General features: G+C 38.3%; 1 protein-coding gene across 1 annotated transcript in view; it reads left to right on the top strand.

Moving 5' to 3' along the window:
• The window catches only part of EML4 (EMAP like 4), a 96,053-nt gene that overhangs the window by 58,543 nt on the left and 16,323 nt on the right, over nucleotides 1-21,187 (top strand). Inside the window, exons 13-18 of the mRNA XM_081254834.1 lie at nucleotides 559-693; nucleotides 808-943; nucleotides 10,237-10,388; nucleotides 11,717-11,842; nucleotides 11,928-12,059; nucleotides 12,786-12,853. Coding sequence (XP_081110960.1) covers nucleotides 559-693; nucleotides 808-943; nucleotides 10,237-10,388; nucleotides 11,717-11,842; nucleotides 11,928-12,059; nucleotides 12,786-12,853 — 749 coding nt within the window. The remainder of the gene's footprint in view (nucleotides 1-558; nucleotides 694-807; nucleotides 944-10,236; nucleotides 10,389-11,716; nucleotides 11,843-11,927; nucleotides 12,060-12,785; nucleotides 12,854-21,187) is intronic.

Raw genomic sequence — 21,187 nt, 5'->3', positions numbered from 1 at the left:
TAAGTTTTTTTGAGGAAAGAGCATAAAAGCTCTTTGTTTTTTGTTTTTTCATTCTGTAGGAATCAGTAGTGACCATTCTGTATCTACTTTTTACGTCCTCAGCATGGGAATGAATCTCTAAATCAGTAATATTTTCCTGAATGAATGGTCAATAGTATAGTACAAATAAAGATAAGACTGGTTTGTTTTCTTTTTTAAGACCAAAATGGCAGTGTCTTTAAGACAGCATGTACATTGCTCTTTCATTTGCTAGTTTTAGCGTACTTTTCCTTGAATGTGCAAGAAATGAAAACAACCTAAAACTAATTTGTGTAAATGTCTTCCTAGTGCAGAGTTATTATATATAGATAGCATAAAAGATGATATAGTAGGATACGGACATCAAGTTTAAATCATTATTCTAAAAATCTATTATTAAAATTTTTCAGGAAAATAGAACTTTGAAGAAAAGGCATTTCCTTAAAAATTTTCCCTATCTTTGATTATCAGTACCTGTAATTGGTACTTAATGGAGATAAGGATATACATTCATCTAAAGCTTTATTTCTCTTTCCACAGACAACAAATGAAGTTGTTTTGGCTGTGGAATTCCATCCAACAGATGCAAATACCATAATAACCTGTGGTAAATCTCACATTTTTTTCTGGACCTGGAGTGGCAATTCACTAACAAGAAAACAGGGAGTTTTTGGGGTAAGGACCGGAATGTTATAACTTCATTATAAAACTTTAATTTTTTAATTGTTGAGTAAGCATAAAGTCATCATGCCAAAGGGAAAACTGAAAATTCTCATTGTTTCATTGTAGAAATATGAAAAACCAAAATTTGTGCAGTGTTTGACATTCTTGGGGAATGGAGATGTTCTTACTGGAGACTCAGGTGGAGTCATACTTATATGGAGCAAAACTACTGTAGAACCCACACCTGGGAAAGGGCCTAAAGGTACAGTATTCTCATATTGAAGTCATTCCTTTCAGTTTGCGCATATTGCTATTGCAGTCCCATCTCTTACCCCGACCAGGAGAGAGAGAGCTGCAGGGAGACAGTATGAGAGTCACCAACATACATTTTGTTTTTAAGGTTCTTCATGATAGTCTTTTTTTTAATTAAATTATTTACTCATTTATTAAGCATATGTAACCTACATTTTACTACACTGTACCTTTCCTTCCAGGAGGTTAATACAAAATAATTAGAGATGATACAGATACACGTTAATTTAAACACCGTAAAGATTAAGAGAGAAGTCATCCCAATCTTCAGTATTTTGTGAAGCCTTCACAGAAGAAATGATATTTCTGTTAGGCCATAATGAATGTGCAACACTACAAAAGATAATGGAACTTTGATCCCAGTTAGGGATCAGTGTAAGTTCAGGGAGAAAGATGGTTATGAACGTGAAGCATCCAGGATAGTGTGAATAAACTTGTCATGTGTTAACAAAAACAAGAGATAGCCAGCATGAAGGAAATACAATTTTAAAAAATAGTGAATTGCAGTTCCTCTTATCAATTTAAACTAGTATATACTAAGCCGATGAAAATTCAAATAGGGATTAAAGATACAGATTTTCTGAGTTATCCACAAGAATCCTTAAAACTGGTTGAGTTCACCATGGAAGAGAGAAGAGCTGTGAGGCCAAGGATCCTTAGTCCCACAGTTAGATGACCAGAAAAGAGCCTACAGGGGTTACAGAAGTGAGATTTAAAAAAAAAAAGTTAGCAAGATAGAACTTTTTATTTAGTACCTGAACAAGGAAGCAGAGAATTCCCAGGAGTTTCAGTGCTGTAGGGAGATCAAGAAGAATAAGAACCAAGGAAAGACAAAAGGAGCTTGCAATTAATTTCAATAGAACATTAAGGCCATAGAACAGCTAAGTATAGAATAGCCAGTTTTAAAATGGAGAATTTTGGGCTTCCCTGGTGGTGCAGTGGTTAAGAATCGGCCTACCAATGCAGGGGACCCAGGTTCGAGCCCTGGTCCGGGAAGATCCCACATGCCGTGGAGCAACTAAGCCTGTGTGCCACAACTACTGAGCCTGCGCTCTAGAGCCCGCAAGCCACAACTACTGAAGCCTGCACACCTAGAGCCTGTGCTCCGCAACAAGAGAAGCTACCGCAATGAGAAGCCCGCGCACCACAACGAAGAGTAGCCCCCGCTCACCACAGCTAGAGAAAGCCCGTGCGCAGCAACAAAGACCCAACGCAGCCAAAAATAAATAAATAAATAAATAAATGTATTAAAAATTATAATAATAAAATGGAGAATTTTGAGATTCCCAGTTGAAAATGGAATGGAAGGCAAAGTTACTAGAATCAATCAGTAGTCTTTTTAAGGTTGCCTAAAACCTGAGAGTAAATTGGGTATTGTGGTGGAAAAAAGACTAAAAATCATAGAGAGAGAGATGAGAATAACTGGTTTGGGCGTAAGAAGAAAGATTTTATCCTTGAAAAAGAGTAATAACCTACATTCTATCCCGAGATCTTATGTGGCTAAATGGTGGAGGTCATGCAGGATGACATTGCTCTCAGTAAAAGTGGCTCCCTGTTAAAAACTTGAAGTTTTTATTGTTAATGGATAATATAAGAATAGTAATGTAGTAAAATATCACATAATCAGACTCCATTACTTCAGAATTCTACTTGTTGGAATTGGAATCCAGCTGAAACCTTTGACTTGCCTGTGGAAATTGGATTTATTATAATAAATGAATACTAAAACCAAAGACCTACAAATTTAGAGGTATCATTTTCTAAATAATTAGTGATTAAAATTATCCATGTCAACTCACAAAAGGATGGTTCCAAGGACCTTTTCTTAACAGCTGTTGGTTAACATAGTTATCTGTAATATAGAAAGATAGTCCCAATTACTACATTGTGGTATGTTTCCTCCCTTTCTCTTCTCCTTTTCCCAACATAGCAACAGACTGTAGGTTTTACTGTCTCCTGGGCTGGGTCTGGAGATACAATATGTGTAAGAACAGTGTGTATGGCCGTATGGTAAAATGGGAGAGGAGAGATAAAAAGAATAACTCATAGTTAGTCCCTTTCTTCTTTTTCTTTTTCTCACTACAGCTCCTCTTCCCAGCCCCAGTAGTGGGCCTTGGAATTCATTCAGCTTTACTTCAAATTGGTTTTCCTCAAAAACACAGATATATTTTATCCTCAAGTCCCATTTGCACCCAAATATACAGGTCCGCTTTGACCTTTTCTATGGTAGATGAAAAAATTAGAGGAAAAACATTGAAAATAGTCTTTTTTCATATACACACTACTATATATAAAATAGATAATCAACAAGGAACTGCTATATAGCACATGGAACTCTACTCAATATTCTGTAATAACCTATGTGGGAAAAGAATCTGAAAAAGAATGTCACTGAATCACTTTGCTGTACACCTGAAAGTAACACAACATTGTAAATCAACTATACTCCAATAAAAAATAAAAATTAAATTAAAAAAATAGCCTTTTTTCAATCTCATTTTTCCTTTCTGTTTAAGGACAATAAAACCGAAAAAATATCCAGAGAACCATATACTTCCTTCAAAGTAGAAGGTTATTACAGACTTTGTTCTAAAATCAGTAGGCTGGGAGCAGAGAGAGATTCTTTTTTTTTTTTTTTTTTTTTTTTGCGGTACGCGGGCCTCTCACTGTTGTGGCCTCTCCCGTTGCGGAGCACAGGCTCCGGACGCGCAGGCTCAGTGGCCATGGCTCCTGGGCCCAGCCGCTCCGCAGCATGTGGGATCTTCCCGGACCAGGGCACGAACCCGTGTCCCCTGCATCGGCAGGCGGACTCTCAACCACTGCGCCACCAGGGAAGCCCAGAGAGAGATTCTTTATTAGCGTAGCAGGTGGTAGCAGTAGAAAGAAAACTAGCTGTGCCGGTCGGTTTCTGAGTTCCACAAAAAGAAAAAGGAGGTGACAGGGAACCAACCTGAGGTTCCTGAGACATTTCCCCTGGGGATGTTTTTATATCTGTGACATCACTTTATTCCACTTCACACCCCTTTTCCATGCATAAAAACTAAGAACTGAAGACATTTGTTTGTTAATTAGCCCAGAGTCTGCAGAGCTAGCAGTTGAAATGGGTTCTCTGATTTCAGTTTGATGATCTTCCAAGTATTTCACTGTCATCCTTAGTGTGAGCAAGTGGCCATATGTGCAGTTGGAGGCATCACAGTGGATGGACACCAAATTCCCTCCAGTACTGACACCTGGCTTGAGCACTGTAGCCAGTGTAAAGTTGATCACCAGTTTGTGATAAAAGAAGATAACTCAGGAACAGCCAGATGGAAAAAATGCACAGGGCAAGGCCTGGGAAAAGGGCCCGCCAAGAGCCTACATGCCCTCCCCAAGCGCACCACTCTCCCAGAATCCCCCTGTGTTCACCAACCCAGAAGCTCCTGGTTGAGGATTCTTAAGAAAAAAGAAAGAACAGTATTATCAGTTGCCCTCCCCACTTACCTCTCTTTTCTTTTTCCTGGGCACATTTTTTTCAGTATCAGAAATGCCAGGAACAGTATTATATTATCAAAACAGTGACTTAAATTGTTGACATATTATCCTACCACTCTGAGCAGAGTTTGGGTATAAATGCACCCTTCATTAGCCTTAATGTGGGAGGTGAGAGGCAGGGAAAGGTTCAGAAGTTGTTTTTATTTTGGTTTTCATCTGAAAAACTTGTGGCTTAGCCTTTGTGCAGAGAAAATCTGCATATGCACGAACAGAAAACAGAAAATCTAATCTTGTAAACTGCTGGGCACATGAAATTTGCTACATGATTGACCCTATTTTGGGCAAACTTGCTGAGAATTTTGTTTCTTCCTTTATATTGGGGGTTTTGAGGTATGTAAATATGGCTGGAAAGGATTTGGTGAGTTTAGTGAAATAAATGTGTAAGCCAAGATCACAACAGATGTTCATAGTTTCCATTTTTAAATTCTTGCCCAAAATTTCAGTAGATTAATCCAGTTTGCGTATTCCCTGATATGATATTTCTATACCCATGGCAGTCTTTATCAACCAAAATTTGACTATACTGTGATACTGCATCTGAAAAAGGGACTTCGGGGGATTGCAGAAGTATAATTTCACAGCTAATCCTTTTATTCTAGTAAATAGGAGACAAACCAAAACTGTGTTTTATGCCTCATAAGGAGCTCTCCCGCTTCCAAACCATTTTTTCCTTACCTTAAGTGTAATTTAACAGGAATCTTCAAAGTAATTAGTATTTTCTGTTCTCTTTTTTTCCAGTTTTATAGCATTTTTTTTTTTAATTAATTTATTTATTTATTTTTGGCTGTGTTGGGTCTTAGTTTCTGTGCGAGGGCTTTCTCCAGTTGCGGCGAGCGGGGGCCACTCCTCATCGCGGTGCGCGGGCCTCTCACTATCGCGGCCTTTCTTGTTGCGGAGCACAGGCTCCAGACGCGCAGGCTCAGTAGTAGTGGCTCACGGGCCTAGTTGCTCCGCGGCATGTGGGATCCTCCCAGACCAGGGCTCGAACCCGTGTCCTCTGCATTGGCAGGCAGATTCTCAACCACTGCGCCACCAGGGAAGCCCCCTATAGCATTTTTAATGTATAACCTTGTCTAGCTCAAGGTGTACAACATAATGACTTGATATTTGTTTATATTGCAAAATGATTACCAAAATAAGTTTAGTTAACATCCATCACCTCACAGTTAGTTTTTTTTTCTTGTGATGAGAACGTTTAAGATCTGCTCCCTTAACAACTTTCAAGTATACATTGCAGTATTGTAAACAGTAGTCACCATCTTTGCGTTAAATTTCTAAGTGTGTACCTTTTGACTACCTTCACCTATTTCTTCTACCCACCTCCCCTGCCTCTGACAACCACCAGTCTATTCTGTTTCTGTGAGAGTATTTTTTTTTAGATGCTACATATAAGTTAGATCATATGTTGATAGCATTTGTCTTTCTCTCTCTGACTTTTTGCACTTAGCATAATGTCTTCACAGTCTATTCATGTTGCATATGGCAGGATTTCCTTCTTTTTTATTGCATTGTATATATATACCACATTTCCTTTATCCATTCATTCATCTATGGACACTTAGGTTGTTTCAGTATTTTCTATTTCTTATGTGGGTATAAGGTATTTGTTATTTCCTACATACAGGAAATGGTTCAGAATTTTTCTTATATGAAATAATTCATAATTTTTTAAGTGGGGGAGGGGAAGTTGAGAGTATCAACACCACCATTAAAATGTTCATTATTCTGAAATCTTTGCCAAGTTTCTTTAAGAAACTAAGAAACACTACCATTTTACCTGATCTCCAAATAATCAACATGGACCCATTTGCGCGTTGCTAAGAATATAACATAAATTTCAAAGTCTCCCTGATATTTGATTCTGTAGTTAAACAGGCACAGAAGGCCTTTCCTCCAAAGGATCTTTATTTGGCAGTCAAGGTAAACTTGGTTTTTACGGAAGCTTGTTTCTGCTAGAGTTGAAAAGAAAGGGGATTTGCAAGTAAGCTTGGATGGACTTGGCCATGATTGTGCCTGGAGGTACAATAGGTTTTTAATACAAGGATAATTATTTTTCTTGGCAGGTATTTCAGACACTATTTGGCTTAAATTAAAGTGTCAGAAATATAGACCCATGAGAAGGAAATCTTGGATTATAAATTATTTTGTGGGTAAATACTATCTAAAGCAAGCTTTGGTAACTTGTTTAAATTTAAAGCACAGACATATTTTTAGCTAAATTAATATAGGCCCTCCTCAGGAAATAACTATCCTGGGGTGGTAGGATGTAGAAAGTGGGTATCTCACCATGTTGATTACTTATATAGGGTATTTTTATTCTTGATGAAGCATTTGTTCTTCAGTTTTTCTATTTTCTAAGATTCCATTTTTCTAGGAAGATCTTAAGTGTTTAACGAGGTATTTGTCATGTTTAGAAGTAGGGAAAACTGAATTAAAAATAGAGAAACTGTATTTCACTTTCTTGCATTCTGATAGAGAGCTATGAAATGCCACACTTCTGCGTTTTGTAATTTCTTACATGGTACCGTGGTACTTTCAGATTACTCTTGTTAATTTGACCATGCATGAGAAAAATAAGCCCTTTGCCCCCACTTTTTTCCCCACTTTTAAATACCCAAGTAAAGCCAGCAATACTCTCAGAAAATTCACATCTCTCAGATGTTCTTTCTCTCTTGGTCACATCAGAGCTATAATAGATAATTGGCTGGCTGTCCTGCTGGGCACAGTTGTGTTGTTCAATGTTTAAATTATTTTTAGGTGATGAATGTTGATGTGAGCCGAGGCAGTTGACCTGAATAGCAAGTTTGTTGGAGTTCTGCTCCTAGCTTTGCTGAATCAGGCAAGCCCTACTGCAGAGTAGGCAAGCCCGTTCCTTTCTCCCTGCCAAATATACCTATCTATTAAATATTCGTACCACTAGCAGCCTCACACTGAGTAATTTTGAGAGTCAGCTGTAGCATAATTTTTTTTAGGATACCAAAACTCTACAAATTTTAATTTTAACAATGTAATGGCAGCTCAAATAGATGAGTAAAAATGAACAATCTCAATAACAGCTTTACTGAGATATACTTCACATACCATAAAATTCACCCTTCTAAAAATGTACAGTTCAGTGATTTTTAATATATTCACAGAGTTGTGCAGTCATCACCACTAACTTCAGAATATTTTCATCATCCCCAAAAGAAACACTGTGCCCATTAGGAGTCACTTCCCATTCCTCTTTCTCCTCAGTCCCTAGCAACCGTTTGTTGCTTTTGGTCTCTGTGGATTTGCCTGTGTGGGACAGTTCATATAAATGGAATCATGGAATATGTGGTCTTTTGTGACCAACTTCTTTCAGTTGAACCTTAATGTTTTCAAGGTTCATCCATGTTATAGCATGTATTAGTACCTCATTGCTTTTTGTGGCTAAATAATACCACATTTTGTTTATCCATTTAAAGTTGATGAACAATTTTATTAGAAAATGAACAATTTTTTTGCACGTTTTTGAGGTATAATTGACATATAACATTGTGTAAGTTAAGGTATACAACAAAATGATTTGATATATTTTTTTTAATTTTTTTTAAATTCACTTTTTTTAATACATTTATTTTTTTTAATTTAGTTTTGGCTGTGTTGGGTCTTCGTTGCAGTGTGTGGGCTTCTCATTGCGGTGGCTTCTCTTGTTGCGGAGCACGGGCTCTAGGCACACGGGCTTCAGTAGTTGTGGCACGTGGGCTCAGTAGTTGTGGCACGTGGGCTCAGTAGTTTTGGCTCACAGGTTCTAGAGCGCGGGCTCAGTAGTTGTGGCGCTCAGGCTTAGTTGCTCTGCGGCATGTGGGATCTTCCCAGACCAGGGATCAAACCCATGTCCCCTGCACTGACAGGCGGATTCTTAACCACTGTGCCACCAGGGAAGTCCCCAGTATATGTATGTATTTTAAAATGATTGCCACAATAAGTTTAGTTAACATCCATCACCTCATATAGTAGAGGTTTTTCTCTTGTTCTGAGAACTTTTACGATGCACTACCTAAGCAACGTTTTTCAAATGTACAGTACAGTATTGTTAACTATAGTCACCGTGCTGTGCATTAAATTCCCAAAACTTATTTATCTTATAACTGGAAATTTGTACCTTAAACCACCTTCACCCATTTCCCCACTGAACTTTTTTTTTAATTAATTAATTAATTAATTTTTGGCTGCGTTGGGTCTTCATTGCTGCACACGGGCTTTCTCTAGTTGCAGCGAGTGGGGGCTACTCTTCGTTGCGATGAGTGGGCTTCTCACTGCAGTGGCTTCTCGTTGTGGAGCATGGGCTCTAGGTGCACAGGCTCAGTAGTTGTGGCACATGGACTTAGTTGCTCCACGTCATGTGGGATCTTCCCGGGCCAGGGATCGAACCTTTGTCCCCTGCATTGGCAAGCAGATTCTTATCCACTGCACCACCGGGGAAGCCCCCCACTGAACAATTTTTAAACTTGTAATTTTTTTCATTTCCAAGGGATCTAAGGTGTATTTATTAACTGACTTGGTCATACTTAAACCAGGTTCTATCTTGCCATTTTGAACCTGGTAACTAATTCTACAAGCTGTCATCTTCTAAAAAGCTTTTCTCTTACTCTAGCAGCTTCACTAGCTGAACGAAGAGTTTCTCTGAGTAAGGCATCATGAAATCTTATGTTCACCTTTAAGGAAGAGGCTCTGATTATATTTCGTACCTGCCTTGTCCCTTCCTGGGTACTTGTGAAGTGCTGAGAGCATACAAGAAAACTGGGCTGTCATTCAGCTATCACACTGGTGTGGCTGGATCAGTTTTTAAAATACTTTTCTGGTTGGTCAAAAGCCACTGCTGCAAGCTGCCAGTGCCTCTTCTGCCCCACACTTTCCCCAGTATCTCAGCAAATAAAAGGGGTTATTATCCCTGACAGAGCAAAAGTCCTCCAGTTCAGCAGTGGTTAAATGTTAAATATTATGACTGTTGCCTCGAGAGGAAATGAAGGCTTTTTCTGCAAACGTAAAAGAACAAACATTGAGTAAAGAGACTTGAGTACTAGTCACAGCTTTGTCACTAGCTAACTGTGTGGTATTGGCTAAGCCAATTCTGTATGTCCTTAGTTCTAAAATCAGAAGAGTAATAATACCTACCCTAACTACCATGTAAGATGATTATAAAAGGTAGTAAAGTTCTGAGGCTAATATACCCTCTGTTTTCTGTGGAATTATCACTGCTTTAGCCTACCTTTTTGTAAGAATGTATTTTGAAATATTTTCAGAGTAACTGATTATTGACATAAATGCAAAAGATTGTATTAAAGCTTTACTACCTGCCTTGCAGAAGACTTGCTGAAAATAGGTTTGTTTTTTTTTTTTTTCTTTTTTTTTTTTTTTTTTCAGTATGCGGGCCTCTCACTGTTGTGGCCTCTCCCGTTGCGGAGCACAGGCTCCGGACGCTCAGGCCCAGTGGCCATGGCTCACGGGCCCAGCCGCTCCGCGGCACATGGGATCCTCCCAGACCGGGGCACGAACCCGTATCCCCTGCATCGGCAGGCGGACTCTCAACCACTGCGCCACCAGGGAGGCCCTGAAAATAGGTTTTTGATTGTTGAGTCATTCAGCAATCACTCTACAGTTCTGCTAAAGTTTTCTTCCAAAAAGACTAAAATCTGATGGAAAATGTTATCACTCATGTTTTTATTTTACTCCTCATCATATTAGGTGTTTATCAGATCAGCAAACAAATCAAAGCTCATGATGGCAGTGTGTTCACACTTTGTCAGATGAGAAATGGTATGTTATTAACTGGAGGCGGGAAAGACAGAAAAATAATTCTGTGGGATCATGATCTGAATCCTGAAAGAGAAATAGAGGTAAGGATGAAAACGGAACATAAAAATTTTTAAATATTAAACCCTCTAAATTCATGTCTTTTGTCCCACATTGAGATAACTTACACTTTTCTGGGAAATTTGGTGCACATTCTTGTCATTTCATTCCCTCAAAATAAACAAAAACAAAAAAGGACTATTCACTAAACAAAATAGTTTGAAAGAATAAGAAAAATCAGAATAATTAACTTGCTTATTTATTTCTGAGATTATTTTTTTAGTGACCCAAAAATATAACCATATAAACTTAAAATTTAACAGACGTTCATTGAAAACTATATCTTACTCCAAGGTATACAAAATGACCAGCTTAATTTTAAAACTTGAAAATAATAACAATGGGCTTAATGATAATTGCTATTTATCTATGTATGTGTCTGCTTCATTGCATGAACCAAGTGTATCCATAAAACCTGACAGGTATTATGTGCTCAGTGAAAGTTTGTTAATTGAACTGAGATCTCAGGAAGTGAAATGGGTTAGAATAGTATTTTAGTCAGTGATTGCCAGAGTAAAGGCAATTCACTCAGTTTAATATTGCTTCTGTTTGTTGATGACTTAAATTTTGAATTTATGCTCAGTCTTTTCTACTCATAACATGCTTTGTAGACAAAATCTTGTCTATAAAAGAGGATTCTGATAGTACTGCTCTTGGGTTTCATTTCCAAGAAGATATATCCCCATATTATAGATAAAGAAGTTTGTCTCAGGCTAAATGACTTACCCAAAATAATATAACCAGTAAGTAACAAAACCAGATCACAGTCTTCATGTGATCTATCAGAACTTATTCCTTTATCACCTACTTCTTTTTTTTTTTTTTTTTTTTTTTTTTTTTTTTTTTTGCTGTATGCGGGCCTCTCACTGTTGTGGCCTCTCCCGTTGCGGAGCACAGGCTCCGGACGCGCAGGCCCAACGGCCATGGCCCACGGGCCCAACCGCTCCGCGGCATGTGGGATCCTCCCAGACCGGGGCACGAACCCGTGTCCCCTGCATCGGCAGGCGGACTCTCAACCACTGCGCCACCAGGGAAGCCCTATCACCTACTTCTAATCCTTAACTCTTGAAAGCATATAAAAATATGAATGTAAAATTGAACCAAAGAATGTTGTTAATGCACTATAACTTCTGTGTAATAAAATGTAATCGTCTGAACAAATAATTTATTAGTATAAGATTACCTTATTACTTTCAAATTTGAAACTCTGTCATTTATTACCACATAATTGCATACAGCTATAACTACGGTCTTCAGGTGGTAATTAATGCATGTTAATATGTATATGGTGACTTTACAAATTTTTTTTTAGGTTCCTGATCAGTATGGAACAATCAGAGCTGTAGCAGAAGGAAAGGCAGATCAATTTTTGGTAGGCACATCACGAAACTTTATTTTACGAGGAACGTTTAATGATGGCTTCCAAATAGAAGTACAGGTAAGCTGTATGATTGTAACCATCAACTGAGTATTTTTGATGATACCCTTTGTTTCTTATAACAATGGGTGTATTTCATTTTCAGGGTCATACTGATGAGCTTTGGGGTCTTGCCACACATCCCTTCAAAGATTTGCTCTTGACATGTGCTCAGGACAGACAGGTGTGCATGTGGAACTCGGTGGAACACAGGCTGGAATGGACCAGGCTCGTAGATGTGAGTAAAGCAGAATGTGATTATAATCTCCCCACAGAATCTCCCTAAGATGGCAGATGGTAGCAGCAAAGCAAATAGGACGCAGCGTTGGTTAAAACCCAAGTGTATTTCTACAGTTCAGTAAAGGGGAAGGGGTGGAGGGAGAGTGTTTAGGCACAAAGTACGTGAACCCACTGCACAGCAGCAAATGAACAGGACAGAAGCTCAGGTTTTCTGTCAGGTTCAGTGGTAAAAACAAAAAAGATTTCACATCTTTATGGCGTATTAATTGTTATGGATATGTTGGGGTCTCTGGTGGTGGTGCAGTTGGGTTCAGTAAGTACTGCCCACTAACAGATTCTGCTCTCTTCTTTCTGAGTTGGTCTCTTACTGTGTTTTCTCCCTACCCCACCCAGATACCCACCTTTTCTAGCCTAAAAGGTGTAACCATGTTCTTTGCAGACTCTAAAGAACTGTACAAATGTTTGTTATCCTTACTGTTGTTCCACTGCCCAGCCACAAGCTGGTGGTCCTTCCCCCTCACCACTCTGCCAGCATGTCCCCTTCCTGCTCTGAAATCCTTTTTCCTCTTATGTCTGTGTGGTATTACCATTGGCTGCAGTAAAGTTGATTGAGATTCCATGTTTATGTGAAACAAGTTATTTTCAAATATGTTTTGCCACTGTTCCCATAGATCTAGGGAGACTTTCTCATGTACTCCCCAACAGTTGTCTGTCTCTCTTCTAGGAACCAGGACACTGTGCAGATTTTCATCCAAGTGGCACAGTGGTGGCCATAGGAACGCACTCAGGCAGGTAGGGTCTTTAAGGGAAATGTGAGCTGAGTAATCTGAGTGGTGGGATGTTTAACCATTATTCAGGAATGTTCTCTATCTGATCTGGAAAATTAATCTTTTAAGTGGCACAGTTTTATGCTTTTTGTTCTTTTCTGTTATGTATACTCATTTAATCATTCAATAATTATTTGAACACCTACCATTTGTTAGACACTATTGTGGGTGTTCAGGCTACATCAGAGTGCAAAGCAAAAATCCCTGCCCTTGTGGAGCCCACATTTTAGTGTGTGTCAGGGGTGGAGGCCGAATGAAAAACAAGCATTATAACTAATTAAGTTAGCAAATGAAGAGCTATGGTGGGGGAGGGTTGAGCATAGCAAGAGGGAACTGGAAGGGGTGCAGTTGCAAAACGATAGATAAGGAGGTCAGAATAGTCTTCATTAAGGAAGGTGACAGTTCAGCAGACTTGACCTCCTTTGTGAAATTTTCTGTGGTATCGAAAATTTCTCTCCTCGTTGTCTTTTAGGGAAGGAAATTGAACCTGAAATAACCCAGTTGAGCTTTTGTTTGTGCTATAGCTTTTTTCTTTTTTAAATGCTACACAGGTAGATAATAAAGGTATGTTTCCTGAAATCGTTATTAATTACTTATCTTTGCAGACATTGTATAGTACCTTTCCAAGGTTATTAGGTAATATATATTTATCTGTATTTTTTAATTGAGTCCTTTTTATTGCCTCTGCTGGTAAGTAGCCCTCATTACAAATAACTTAATTTCTTTTTTAAAGAGGCAGAGGAAAAAGATAAGATCAATTTCCAAAAGTTAAACCCATAGAAAATATGGAATGCTGATTTCTAATAAGGTGAAAATATTGTGAACACACTTATATAAATATTTTTATTTATGTAACAAATATTTCAAATCAGCCAGTTTATTTAATTCTAACTAAATTTAACAATGTAGAGTTTTTTGGTAGCAAGTTTTCCCCTTTGGCTGTTGGATACAAATTAATACCTCTAGAAAGTCAAAATATATTCAAAATCCTCCTCATATAGAGTGCTCAGAATCATGGAAAAACAGATCTTTAAGGTGAAGATAAACTTTGAAATGTGGACATGTAACTAGAGGTGCTATTTGAGTGGTTCTGAAATAGTGAAATTTTAGAATTAGGCTTCTTGGGAGAGTAATTGGTGATAACTTGCAAATATAGATGGTTTTACTATCTCAGATTTCCCCAAAATACATGTCAGTAATAGATTATTACTTAGACTTGGACTAAACAGGCATATGGCAGGTCAGATCTATTTGGGGGGCAGCTGAACAAATATCACAAATGCTAAAATCAATGAAATAGTAAGAATAAGAGCTACCATGTATTCAGTATCTGATGACAGACCTTGTACTAAATTCTTTTCATATAGTACTTTAAGTCTTCACAAGAATACAACAAAATGTTCATTAATATCTCCTTTGCACAAACAGGAAACCAAGATCCATAGAGGTTCAATCACTTGTGATTGAGCTGGGATTTAACTCAGGTTCTATATAGTTCCAAAGCTTGTCTCTTTCCACTACTCCACCAGTACTCTTTGAGATGTGCTTATGGTGTTTGTAGCATTACTTAGAAATATTATAAGGAAAGTTTATCTTTGAAGGTTAAATCACTGGCTGACATAGTATTTTAAAAGCATTTACTGTGTATAAGAAGGAGTTAAACACCAAGTGGAGTAGTAAGGGCTAGAAGGACTTGAATCATTAAGACTCATCACTTCATTGGATGAATATACAATATATACATACACATAAATACAGTTTGCCCCAATTTGTAAGGAAAAAACTGATCTGATTAAATGCACTGAAGTTACTTTCTAACATTTAATGTTACTGTGAAGTCATCATTAACAAGCCTAACAGGAAAAGTCACTTAATTTAAGTGACTTAAGCTAAAGCTAAGCCAATTGTTTCCTCTTGGAGTTGTGAGTAGAAAACACCTTATGAATGAGAGTGATATGATAACTAAATAAAAAGTGGAAAAAATCCTTTCTGGTGTGGAGTTGGGGATTATTTAAAATCTAGGGGAGATGTAGTTATCAGTGTTCATTTTATACTTAATTCCTGTCTTTGGTTTCACATCTGGTTAGTCTGTTGTTTCTTAGAGAACTTTCTCCTTTATTATTTTTTACATGGATCTGTGAATATGTGGCTATACTGTCTAAAACAGAAAATTCCTCAGTGTAGCCATTCAGATTATTATCACTGACCCTAAGCCTGAAAAAAGTCACACTTAGGGCAAGGATTTTTGTTGTTGTTGTTGTTAGTTTAATACAACACGTGTCCAAATTGTTTATGATCCAGAAAAGGTGACTAGCAAAATGTTTAAAGATGTCTTCATGTCCATATGTAGAAATCTTCTACTTCTTGTAGTCAAGAAGTAAGGGCTTCCCTGGTGGCACAGTGGTTTAGAATCTGCCTGCCAATGCAGGGGACATGGGTTCGAGCCCTGGTCTGAGAAGATCCCACATGCCGCAGAGCAGCTAAGCCCATGCGTCACAACTACTGAGCCTGTGCTCTATAGCCCATGAGCCACAACTACTGAGCCCAAGTGCCACAACTACTGAAGCCCGTGTGCCTAGAGCCCGTGCTCTGCAACAAGAGAAGCCACCACAATGAGAAGCCTGCGCACCGCGACAGAGTAGCCCCTGCTCGCTGCAACTAGAGAAAGCCTGTGTGCAGCAATGAAGACCCAATGCAGCCAAAAATAAATGAATAAATAATTAATTTTTTAAAAAGAATTAAAAAGAAGTAAGCACAAGTATGAATAAATTATCACTGATTTTAAAAAATTATCATTTAAAAGAATATGTTACTAATATTTCTAAGGGGAGAAAATTCAATGCATGGCCCTAAGTGGACATAGTACTTCCTTAACATTGCTAATCCTCATATAGGAAGGAGTTTTGTTTGTTTGTTTGTTTGTTTGTTTGTTTTTGCTGTACGCGGGCCTCTCACTGTTGTGGCCTCTCCCGTTGCGGAGCACAGGCTCCGGACGCGCAGGCCCAGCGGCCATGGCTCACGGGCCCAGCCGCTCCGCTGCAGGTGGGATCCTCCCGGACCTGGGCACGAACCCACGTCCCCTGCATCGGCAGGCGGACTCTCAACCACTGCGCCACCAGGGAAGCCCAGTAAGGAGTCTTTTTAACAGCTTTATTGAGATATCATTAATATATCACAAAATTCACCCATTTACAGTTATACAATTCAGTAGTTTTTAAGACGTTCACAGAGTTGTGCAACCTTCATCACAAGCTAATTTCAGAACACTGTCATTAACCCAAAAAGAATTCCTGTACCTGTTAGCAGTCACTCCTCATTGCGTCCACCCACTTCCAGCCCTGAGTGACTGATCTACTTTCTGTTTCTATAGGTTTGCCTATTCTGGACATTTCATATAAATAGAATTATATAATATGTGGTCATTTGTGACTAGTTTCTTTCACTTAACATAATGTGTTTTTTTGTTGTTGTTGTTGTTTTGCGGTACGTGGGCCTCTCACTGTTGTGGCCTCTCCCGTTGCGGAGCACAGGCTCTGGACACGCAGGCTCAGCGGCCATGGCTCACGGGCCTAGCCGCTCCGCGGCATGTGGGATCTTCCTGGACTGGGGCACGAACCCGCGTCCCCTGCATCGGCAGGCGGACTGTCAACCACTGCGTCACCAGGGAAGCCCAACATAATGTTTTGAAGGTTCATCCATGTTGTATAGCATGTGTCAGCATTTCATTCCCTTTGTCACCAAATATTCCATTGTGTGGGTATACCTCGAATAATCACTTGAGTTATAGTCATACATAAGTTTTTGTATGGACATATGTCTTCAGTTCTCTTGGGTATATACCAAGGAGTAGAGTTAATGATGTTTAACATTTTGAGGAGCTTCCAAATTGTTTTCCACAACAGCTACACCATTTTACAATTCTACCAGTAAAGTATGAGGGTTCCAGTTTCTCCACATCGTCACCAACCCTTGTTATTGCATGTGTTTTTATTATAGCCATCCTAGTGGCTGTGAAGCACTTTTTCATTGTGGTTTTGATTTGCATTTCTCTGATGGCTAATGCTGTTGAGTATCTTTTTTATGTATTTATTGGCCACTTGTGTAGCCTCTTTAGAGAAATGTCTATTCATATCCTGTGCTCATGTTTGAATTGATTTGTCTTTTTATTGTTGAGTTGTAAGAGCTCTTTATATATTCTGGATACAGTACCTCATCAGATAACATGATTTGCAAATATTTTCTCTGATTCCAAGGGTTGTCTTTTCACTTTCTTGATGGTAATATTTGTTGCACTGAAGTTTTAAATAAAAATTATATAATTTATATAAAGTTACTATATAAAAATATAGTCCCATTTATCTATTCTTCCTCTGTCTTTTAGTCTTCAGGTTTTACTCCTATGGTTTTTTCTAAGAATTTTATAGTTTTAGCTCTTACCTTTAAGTCTGTGATTCATTTTGAGTTCATCTTTGTATATGATGTGAACTAATCTTTGTATAGATATCCAACGTCATTCTTTTGCACATGGATATCCAGTTGTTACAACACTATTTCTTGAAAAGACTGTGTTGAATCGTATTGACACCCTTGTCAAAAATCAATTGACCATAAACATATAGGTTTCTATCTGGACTCTCAGTTATATTCCATTGATCTCTCTGTCCATCCTATGCCAGTACCACAGTCTTGATTATTATAGCTTTGCAGTACGTTTTGAAATCAGGAAATGTGAGTCCTCCAACTTTGTTCTTTTTCAAGGTGGTTTTAGCTATTCAGGATCCCTTGAATTCTACCTGAATTTTAAGATCAACGTGTCAATTTCTACAACGAAGCCAGCTGGCTTTTTGATAAGGATTGTTTTTTCTCTTTATAGATCAATTTGGGAATGTCACTGTTTTAACAGTTTAAGCCTTCCAGTTTATGAAGAGGAGATGTTTTACGTTTATTTAGGTCTTCAGTTTTTTTCAAAGATATTTTTAGGGTACAAATTTGCACATTTGTTAAATTACACCTAAGTATTTCAATTTTTTGATGCCATTTTAAAGGAAATTGCTTTCTCATTTTCATTTTCAGAATATTCATTGCTGGTATATGTAAATGCAACTACCTTTTATATATTGATCTTTTATCTTGCACCTTTGCTGACCTATTTTCTTAGTAATAGTTTTTTTAGTGGATTCCTCAGGATTTTCTGCATACAAGATCATGTAATCTGCAAATACAGTTTTCTTCCTTTCCAGTCTGAATTGTTTTTTCTTTTTCTTGCCTAATTGTCCTGACTAGAACAATATAATATAGTGTTCCAGTATAATATTGAATAGAAATGCCAAGAGTGGTCATCCTGATCTTGTTCTCTATTTTAGAGGGAAAGCATTCAGCCTTTCACCCTTAAGTATAATGTTAGTTGTGGGTTTTTCATAGATGCCCTTTATCCTATTGACGAATTTTCTTTCTGTTGTTGAGAATTTTTAATCATGAAAGAGTGTTGGGTTTTTCAGCTGCCTTTTCCAGTCTATTGAAATAACTGGTTTTTGTCCTTTATTAATATGGAGTATTACATTAATTGATTTTCAAATGTCTAATCAACCTTGTGTTCCAGACATAAATCCTACCTGGTCATGGCATATAATTCTTTTTATATATTACTGGATTCAGTGTGTTAGTATTTTGTTGCATTTTTTTTTCATCTATATTGTTGAGGTACATTGGTCTGTAGTTTTCTTGTGATGTCTTTGGTTTTGCCAGGGTAATACTGGCACTTCAATAAGGCTTTACATAAGACCTGATATCTCCTAAACCGAAATGAAGCCTTAAAGCATACAAATGGATAAAAATTAGTATATACTGGTAATTGTTAATCATTAGTTATCGAAATTTTAGATTTGTTGAACCACTGACTATATAAGCCATTTAATTAATAAATTGCACTTAGGCATACCACACATTTTCAAATATAACATTCTCCCATTTTTTTAAATGTGTGTTTCTTGATGGAATTTAAAGTTCTTCATGAAGCTCACAATACATGTGAACCTGAACAGTTATGAATTTGAAAGTTTATAATCTCTGAATTATTGGTAAAATGCATTCTGCTTGATTTTTCTAAGACCCCAATTAATCATCCTTTCCCTTTTTTAAAATAAATATTTATGTATATACTTTTTAATTATTTTTTGGCTGCATTGGGTCTTTGTTGCTGCACATGGGCTTTCTCTAGTTGCGGCGAGCGGGGGCTACTCTTCATTGCAGTGCGCGGGCTTCTCATTGCTTTGGCTTCTCTTACTGTGGAGCATGGGCTTCAGTAGCTGTGGCATGCGGGCTCTAGAGCGCAGGCTCAGTAGTTGTGGTGCACGGGCTTAATTGCCCCGTGGCATGTGGGATCTTCCCGGACCAGGGATCAAACCTGTGTCCCCTGCATTGGCAGGCAGATTCTCAACCACTGTGCCACCAGGGAAGTCCCTCCCTTCCTTTTTTTTGAAACTAGTTTCTCAAAAGTGGCTTAATCTTTATACCACTTGCAGGCCTTAGAGAAACCACAAATATATTTGCCATCCCATCAAGATGTCAGGTGTCAGCTCAGACAAAATTCCCCAAAGCAGTTTGCACAGAACTTTACTCTTTTCCTGGTTGGACCCATTTCTATTTCTAAACCACCATACACTATTTTAAAAAGGAGTTTTTGCCATATTCATTTTATAGGCTGGTAAATGGAGGTGAGGCACCCAGAGTTAGGGAAATCTATAGATTTGAAATGATGGTAGGGAGAGTAAAAAGCAAAGATTAAAGTTCAAATTGTTTCGAAGAAAGAAATCCGTGGACTTGAGTCAGTATATAAAACATCCTATATATTACCATATTGGAATGGAAAGGGGAGAGGGCAGACTGAGAGAGGTGACTTCAAGAGAGACCCCAAAGTTTCTGATCTATAGTGACAGCTTTGACAAGGAAGAGCAAGCTGGGAAAATGCGCCTGGTGAGCAGAAAGGTAAACAATTTGATTTAGTTTTCGATGTGGAATCACAGAACGTTAGACCTGGAGAGACTTAAGTGATCCAGCTCCACTCATCATTTTCTTTGAATTTTTAATACAATTTTTAAAGGTTAGTTTTGATGATGGCTTGTAACCTTGGCAAACCAGCAATGTAGCTGAAGTACTGTTATCACATTCTACTGTTGACTAGAAAGGTTCTAAGTGTAAGAAATGCTCCTTTAGCTCAAAAGGGAGATGTCAAAGACATATTAGCACTAGCTGAGACTTTATTCTTAGACATAATTAAAAGAGAAAACTTCTAATTGGAAAAGAATAGCTTGTTTCCCTCTGTAATTGATGTTGCTGAACTTGGCCCATCGGTACTCCTGAGCTCATTTCCCAGGGTGTACAGTGTCTTTGAACTCTATCAGCATGAATCTCCCTGAGTTCTGCCTTATTATAATTCCAGTTCGGAGTCACTCTGTGCTCCTACAAGTTGTAAAGCACTAGATGCAGTGAGTGGCACAAAGAAATATTATATAAGACATGGTCCCTACCCCAAGTAGCTTATAACCTAATTAGATACTACATAAAAAGATATAAAGCATGTCATATCAGTAGTTTAGTATTTATTACTTGCATAAACAGGCAGTAATGCTTGAAGATCAACAGAGAAATTACTGTGAGCCTTAGTGGTCAGAGAACACTTCACAGAGGGGGTGGGATTGGTCCTGCCTTGACGGAGTTCTGAGATTTTGAAGAGGCAGGGAAGTTAGGAGCTTATACCAAGCAGGAGGAATGGATTGAGCAAACACAAGAAACTATGAGCTAACTGGACTAGAACGTTCCTAAAGGCCTCTTGATTGCTAAACAGTGGAATCCAAACTTGTTTAGCCTGGCCTTTAAAGCCCATTAAAAATCTTTCCCCTCACCATTCCAACGAGAATGGTTAAGTCGTTGTCCTTCAGATACACCTCAGCCCTTTTCGTAGTTTCTTACCTATCCCTCTCCACCTGTTTATGTCCCACCTCTCCTTGCCACATTTGATGTGATGAAATCCAAGACCACCCACATCCTCAGTGATTACTCCTTGCTCTGAAACCATTTCATAATCCTTAACTTGTGTCATTCATTTTACTTTAAACTATTTACCACTTTATGAACTCACTCCGTCTCCCCGGTTGGGTTATAGACGCCAGTTCTGCCTCTTTTGCTGACTTCTTTCTTCTCTAGATCCTGAATGTTAGTGTAGCTCAGGCAGAGAGAGCCCTTTCCACGGGATCACACCCTTCCCTGGCGTGACGTAGTGAAAAGCACAAGGCCTAGAAGC

Source organism: Mesoplodon bidens (assembly GCF_964165515.1).
Source record: "Mesoplodon bidens genome assembly, chromosome: 14".
NCBI lineage: Eukaryota > Metazoa > Chordata > Mammalia > Artiodactyla > Ziphiidae > Mesoplodon > Mesoplodon bidens.
Note: the sequence above shows the minus strand (reverse complement) of the source record. Positions and strands in the feature narration are given on the sequence as shown.